Below are 7318 nucleotides of genomic sequence, written 5' to 3'. Positions count from 1 at the left end.
GCAGAAGAAAGATGAGATGCCTGGTAAATCTTCAGTTAGATTGAAAGGTAAGAGTAAGAATTTCGACAAAAAAAACTAAAAACTTTCGCGTGAAAGTACACAGCAAATCCATTGCCACAAAACAAGTTTGCTGACACTTTGAAGTATTGAGTGGTGCATCGGTGGTCCGAAGAGCGCGCTGGACGTCACTATGCATGCAAGTGCGTGTAGTACAGCACAACTGTTAGTGGTGACATGCTGACATGTACGTATGGGTATGGCACATTGGTACCACTAGACCTATTACATCGTAATCATTGATAGCTTAGACGCTAGTCAGACAACCCAGAGATCAGTGATCTACGGGCACCATGTACGGCCAGCAGTCCAGCACTAGTACCGGTCGCCATATGCATCTACCTTAACCTTTTTACTCGGTCGCCATGAACTCATGATCATTCAGAGTCCAGAATGCTTTGAGCCCTGCCGCCCTCATGTTTCTGTTTCACAGATGTATAGGCAGCTCATGCAAAGTGTGTTAATCTGAATAGCGCATGAGTTCACAACTAAGACTAACAAGCATAGGCTGATCATCCAGTAAGGCAGTAAACCTAGTCTAATACACGCTATATAACTCTACCATTTTAGCACGATGAGATCACGTACGCCAGCCAAACGACTACGAAGGTTGGTTCAGCTCAATAATCCAAGGACAACCGAGCTCATCACACGGTGAGTACCCCAGCAGGTTTACTACCCCTCTCCGCCTCCTCCAGCTCACCCGCCGCAAACGTACAGGAAGAGCTTTGGGAAGAGCACGCCTCGCGAGCTGGGTCGGATATGGCGACGACGACGTCGATGAACGCCGCCACGATGGCGCAGTGCATGTCCCTGTCGTTGGCGCGGAGGTACCACCCCAGCATCTCCTCGAGCCAGCCCCAGTCGCCGACGCCGTACGCGGCCACCATCTCCTCCATGGACGCCCGGAAGTCCTCGTAGGGGTCCGCCGACTCGAACGCGACCGCCACGGCGTCGCCGAACGCCTCCTCGTCGCCGACGCCGCCGCCGCGAGCGCCCGCGCACCCGGACTTCTCCTCGAGGATGGAGCTCGTGGCCGACGCGCCCGGGTCGAAGAGGAGACGGTCGGAGCGGATCCCCCGCACGACGGCGTCGTCCGCCTCGTCGTCGCACGCCGCCACCGGCGCCGACGCCGACGCGTCGGACGCCGTGGAGAGGCTGTCGGAGCAGTCCTGCCTCGCGGAGGAGGCCGTGAAGGAGGACTCGGCGGAGTCGAGGACGATGGAGGCGACGGTGGTCCTGGCGCCCGCCGGCGGCTGCGCGGCGCGGGCGGACTGCGTGCACGGGTTTTTGCTGGACGGCCACGGCCAGGTAGCGGGAGGAGGCCGCGAGGGCGAGGTGTCCCTTGCCTTGCCATGGAAGAGGGAGCTCAGGGGCAGCCTCCTGGTCACCATTGCAGTAGCAGGCAGGGGTCGTGGTGAACCGGAGGGGTTCTGAGGGATCTAGGAGGAAAGGTTGGTGCGTGGCTTTAAGGGCGTGTTTGGTTTGGCGCCTGCGGCGCCACACCGCGCCACACATCGTGCGCCGCAGGTGTGGCGGCCGAATCGGCCGCCGCAGGTTAGGCGCGGTGTGGCGCCGTAGACGCCAAACCAAACAGCCCCTAAAACTTGGGGCGCGACCGCGCGACACGGCGGAGGGGCTTTGCAGCTGGTTTTAAAGGAGTTCGAGGGAAGGGGCGAGCGCACAACGGCAGAACGGGTAGGGATCTTCTACGACGTTGGCTGCACGTACGGCTCCGCCCGCCATGAGATTCTTGTTCTGGGGCGTCTGTGCAATGTTAGAACAGTTGTGGCTTCACGTCACGCGCCATCGACCAGCGTACCACCCATCCTGTACGTAGGAGATCCGGACTACAGGAGGGAGGCTGGAAGAGGAAGACGGAAGAGGCGAAGACCCACTCACCCACACATGTGCATGCAAGTTGCTACCTGCAACAGAGGCAGGACCAGGACGCAGGGACAGGAGGACAGTGTCCGTTTTGCAGGGGTACCCGTGTCGTATAAAAGCATAGAAAACCTTTGTTTTTTTCTTTCTTTATTACCATGAAGCACGAAAAGGCTGACTACGGTTGCGTTGCTGTTTCATGGGTTGGTGCAAGAGCAGTGGCCGCTGGCCTTGGCTTTTTACTCGGATCCTGTACCACATCATCGGTGGCATGGAGCGTTGCTATTTCGGGGCCGTTTAGTTCCCAAAATTTTTTGGTCGAAATTTTTTATCTTCATTTTGAACACATACATGAAACATTAAATATAATTAAACAACAAAATTGATTGCACAGTTTAGATGTACACGATCAGACGAATCTTTTGAGTCTAATTAGTGCGTGATTAGCCATAAGTGGTACAATAACCCATAAAGTGCTAATGATGTGGTCAAAGGCCTCAAAAGATTCGTCTCGCGGTTTCCAAGCAAGTTCTGAAATTAATTTTTTAATTAATGTCTGAAAAGTCCTTCCGATATCTATTCAAACAATCGATATGATCTTTAAATAAAATTTTTTCACTAACTAAATACCATAAGGTGTTCCCGCACGATTCGTGGCTCGCTACAAGCGACAGATTCCTGAGCAAATTGACCTCGCCTGGCAGCAAGTAGGATCTACCCCTACGTGGCAACAGTGCGTAATGCTGAATTGGTGATGCAGCTGAAACAGTAACGCGCGCACGCATGAACGGCGCAGCGGGGCAAGGTGACCACACGAGACGACCAAACAGTTTATTAGCCTATTCGCACTCGTCATACTCTATTTTTAATTTTTTTAAAATTATTGAGATTCTATTCTCTATACTAATTTTTCCTTCTACCCATCATATTTTATATCTCATCCTCTATACCAACTACCACTGGTGGGATCCACATGTTAGAATTATTTTCTCTTTTTTTACCCACGCGCCCCCTCTCTCTCATTCTCTCCCCCAAGCCACCCCCTCCACTGCGCTCTCCCTTCCCCTTCCTCTCCCTCTCCGGCACCCCCTTGCCCCCATGCTCGCCGGCATTGCACCTCCTCACGTCCTTCGCACTCACCGGATGCCGCCGCTCCTTGACGTGCCTCCCTCACGGGCACCGCGCACACCTCCGCCGTGAGCTCCGCCGGCCTCGAGCTTGGCGGTGTCGAGCTCGGGCGGATCTGGCCCGGGTGGGGCACGGGCGAGCGGGTGGGGTAGATCTGGGTGGTGAAGGTGTTGTCTATGGCGCCGACCACTCCTCCTCCCTCCTTCGTCCATCTCCCATGGCGGCGGCTCTAGCGGAGGTCTGCGTGGGGCCAAGGCAGCGGCAGCTGTGGTGGGTCCATGCCAGCCTGCCTGCCTCCTCCCTCCTCCCTCTTCCACGACGAAATAGGTCGCTGCCATGCTGCCTCCGGGTGCGGACGGGAGGGCCGGGGACGGTTGGCCGGCGTTGGCCCCGCGCGGTAGCGCATGTTCGCTACCACTCCAGATTTGGCATGTGGAGCTCGATACGGGCGTTTCTTTTACCGTACCCCGGTGCGGGTTTTCTAATGGTAAAAGCATAATGCAGGATGGGGTAGCGTTCTTTTTACCGTAGCAGGTGCGGACAGCCTTAATCCTCAAAATCTAGGACTATACGTATGTAGGCGCCACTATAATCCAAGGATAAAAATGATATTTCTATATTTTTACATTCATCTAAAGTTTAGTTTATGGATCCAAACATGTATGTACGAAAGTTTAGTTACCTAATATTTAGTCTGTTTGGAATCATGGACTAAACTTTAGGATGTGATCCAAACAACTGTGGACTAAAGTTTACTTTTATGACTTCATCCCAACTAAATTTTAGTACATTGGTTCATTCGGATTAAAGTTTAGTTTCACCTGTATCAAATATTTTTCCCACTTAAAATTTATTCCATGGATCCAAATAGATATAGACTAATTACGTAAAGGTCTTTAGTACTAGGTGATCCAAACGGGACTACACGATTCAAATAGAACCTTAGATAGACCGTTCTTTAGAAAATTTTCAAATACATTACTTGTCCTAAAAAAAATGATGTTTGCCTGTAGTTAGATTATCCCTTATTTTTTTTAACTAATATAGGATCCAATCCTATTTGATCTAATGCCCCTATTCAGATTGTCCCATAATTTTTTTACTAATAGGATCCAATCCCATTTGATCTTTAGATGTCCATATCCAACTTGATGCATGTGAAGCAGAGTCCAAATGCCAAAATCCAATTGGATTTGGACCTGGTCCGATCCATTTCCATTCCCAGAAACATGGCAAGAAACGGTTCCGCCGCAGTTATTCCCTGTCGACTGCCGTGAGGATTGAAGAGGTCGTAGTCGTAGCTCTCTTCCCATTTCTCCACCCTTCCGAGTTCTGAGGGCTGAGGCTAGTCTGAAGCTCTGCCTGTTCCTCACTCTTTCCCCGGTCTATCCTCCACCCCCCGTTCCTCTGTCGAGTCTATTCCACTACTGTAGGCGATTGGACGTGCCTTTGCTCGTCTACTGACGCTGGTGTTGGCAAAAGGAATAATTTTTGGCGATTTTCGCTGCGCCCACGGCCGCATCTGGCCATCTCAATTTTGCCAAATTGTCGCCCACGTCAGGTAGCTGTCCGCGGCCTCTGGTCTCTGGACCATGCGGACGATCATTTCCTGTTTGGCGTAAGCCCATCCTACGATTCGAGCGCAACCTGATAGCGTGCCGAACTGCCGATCCGCCTCTTCCTCAGCAATCAAAATCGTATCGATCGGCAGCGGATCGGACTCGGACGTGCTGCCTGCGTGAGAAAAATGGTGCTACACTGCTCATCTTGGAACGGGCTACGACTACCTGCGTTCTACATGGGTGCTAGGTTTCAAACTTGTGTGCGGCTAAGTTCTAGTCCAACACGGGCAGCGTTGTGGGCTTGTGGCTGACACGGCCTTGGTGATTCAGGGCGAGCAACAGACTGAGAAATGGATCGGTGAGAGTCTGACGGAGGATGGAGTTGACGAGAGGGAGCCATGCAAAGGAAGATAGTTTGTAGCCGGCTGGACAGCGATCTCGGCGTAATTATATTGCGTCGTCAGCATTATTGATGGTCCAGTTCGTACCGGGCTCATGATTCCTAGTGCAGGACTGGTCGAGATGGGAGCTGATAGGAGAATTTGGATGTGAATCAACGATTCAAGACAAGTTCGTTCGTCTTGTTTCCTCGTGGACGCTCGAGCTGAGCAATCAGATCGAGTGCGTGGAGGACAACTCGTCTCCTCACTGATTGGAGAAGCAGTCGGCTGGTGTGATGATAGAATTGCAGGACTTCATTATTCATCCAGGTTTAAATTCAGATAACGGGTGTGTGTGCCTTTCTTCGACTTGACAAGGAGTGCGGGCATCAAGAAGTGTTGCGAGGGGCTGTCCAGATAGATGCAATCTGCACAAACAATGGCTCATTTTATTCATCTGCTAACTGCTACTATAGAACCCCAATCATGTTGAGCAAGTTCCTACGGACGCTAATCTATTATCTTATTATTTGGTCAACAAACGAAGCCTCCACGTTCGCTCTAAAGGCTTAGAAATTCTCACGTTAATCGGAGAAAAAAATTAAAATTACCCACCACTGTCATTACAAAAAAAATAGCCTAAAATACCCTTGTGCCTAATTAAAAATCACTCACCAATACCATTATGAAAAATTAAATATGAAATATCATTTAGCTATGTATCAGTACAAATATATACTATTAATAAAAACTAAAACTAACAACAATAAATCAAAATAAAACAAAAATAAGAATAATTATATGCATAATATTATTAAAGCTCAACAAATCAAATTGTTATTATAAGTAGATCAAATTTGAATTATTTTAGGTAGATCAAATTTGAATTATTTTAACCAACAATAAAACATAATTTACGATAATGAACAGGGTCATGTATGGTAAAAAAATAGTATAATCTTTAAGTTAGGATATAATGACATGTGAACTTTTAAATTTTCAGTACTAGTCGTGCAAATACGCGAGATATACGCTAGTATTGTACTAAATGACGAGCTTCTCTTCCTTCTTGGGACAGTGTTCATAATTCAACCCTGGCCATGTTTGGTTGTGGGCTGAAAATATTTTGATGAGAGAGAAACGATGCTTTGACCACTAATTAGGGGTATTAAATAAAGTCTAATTACAAAATTACCTCCACAACTATGGTACTGTAGCAGTTGCTCTAGCAAATGAGGCTTTGACCGCACGAGTGGAGGATGATTGAGCGCTATTACTGTAGCATTACTGTAGCCAATCATGATAAAACTTGGCTCATTAGATTCGTCTCGAAAAGTTACACTCATCTCTGAAAAAGTTTTGCAAATAGACTTCATTTAGTACTTAATGCGGACGTTTGTCTTTTTGTGCAAACTTGATGGGACATCTAACCAAACAAAGCCCCTACTGTTTTTACCCACAGTGCGCACAGGACGACGCAGCATGCAACAGCCACCCAGACGCCCAAATGTACCGAAAAGATTGCCACAGTCCACACGAAAGCCACCCTTGTCTTGCTCACTAGCAGCAGCATAGCAGGCGGCCCGGGGGACGACGGGCAACCCGCCAAGGTCCCTGCTTGTACCCTTCCTTCAATGCTCCCTGGCTCTTCGCCATCATTACTTGGTGCATGGTTTGCGAGCAGCGTCTGCTGCTGCGCCCCACCCCGACCATCAGAGAGCACTGCCCCTGAAGGCCGGCCGGGAAATGGAGAATTTTTTTAGGAAGTCATCTAAGAATTTTAGGTGCTCATATTGACCGGACTCAATACAAATGAGGCTATCCGAATAATCTCAAACGCGCCATATTGAGACACTCACGCCACACGCACGCGCACACACACACTCACGCCTCAACACCCATGGGAAAATCCCACGCCGAGTGACACTCGAACGCGGGATTGGTGGCCTCCACACCTGGAGCGCGCACCACCCGAGCTACGGCTCGGTCCCAAATGGAGAAATTTTTTAGCTGTGCGACCACAGTTCACACGGGGAGAAAGCAGCTGTTTGAAATCCTTGTGTTTCGCCGTACTCGTTTGCTGTTTGTTTGGGTGAGTTAGGTTCTTTTATGTAACTAGTGAGGTGACCCGCGAAACATCCTAAGGCCTTATAGATCCAAAACACAAAATGTAAAATTTTTATAAATCACTTGTATAGTGTACTAAATGTAGTAAAAAAATTAATCGCATTACACAAATGGACTGTAAATCGCGAGACGAATCTAATGAGCCTAATTGCGACGTGATTGGACACAAAATTGCTACAG

General features: G+C 49.1%; 1 protein-coding gene across 1 annotated transcript; it reads right to left on the bottom strand.

Moving 5' to 3' along the window:
- Positions 1–230: 230 nt before the first annotated feature.
- On the bottom strand, positions 231–1675 carry LOC120675518 (transcription repressor OFP13-like). The gene has a single exon (XM_039956720.1). It carries the CDS (start codon positions 1449–1451, stop codon positions 705–707), a length of 747 nt encoding a protein of 248 aa, XP_039812654.1. The 5' UTR covers positions 1452–1675; the 3' UTR covers positions 231–704.
- Positions 1676–7318: the final 5643 nt, after the last annotated feature.

The sequence above is a fragment of the Panicum virgatum genome, chromosome 5N (genome assembly GCF_016808335.1).
Source record: "Panicum virgatum strain AP13 chromosome 5N, P.virgatum_v5, whole genome shotgun sequence".
NCBI lineage: Eukaryota > Viridiplantae > Streptophyta > Magnoliopsida > Poales > Poaceae > Panicum > Panicum virgatum.
Note: the sequence above shows the minus strand (reverse complement) of the source record. Positions and strands in the feature narration are given on the sequence as shown.

What these genes read in the sequence shown, in the direction of transcription:
- LOC120675518 (XM_039956720.1), bottom strand. Translation starts at nt 1,451, where the DNA reads ATGGTGACCAGGAGGCTGCCCCTGAGCTCCCTCTTCCATGGCAAGGCA.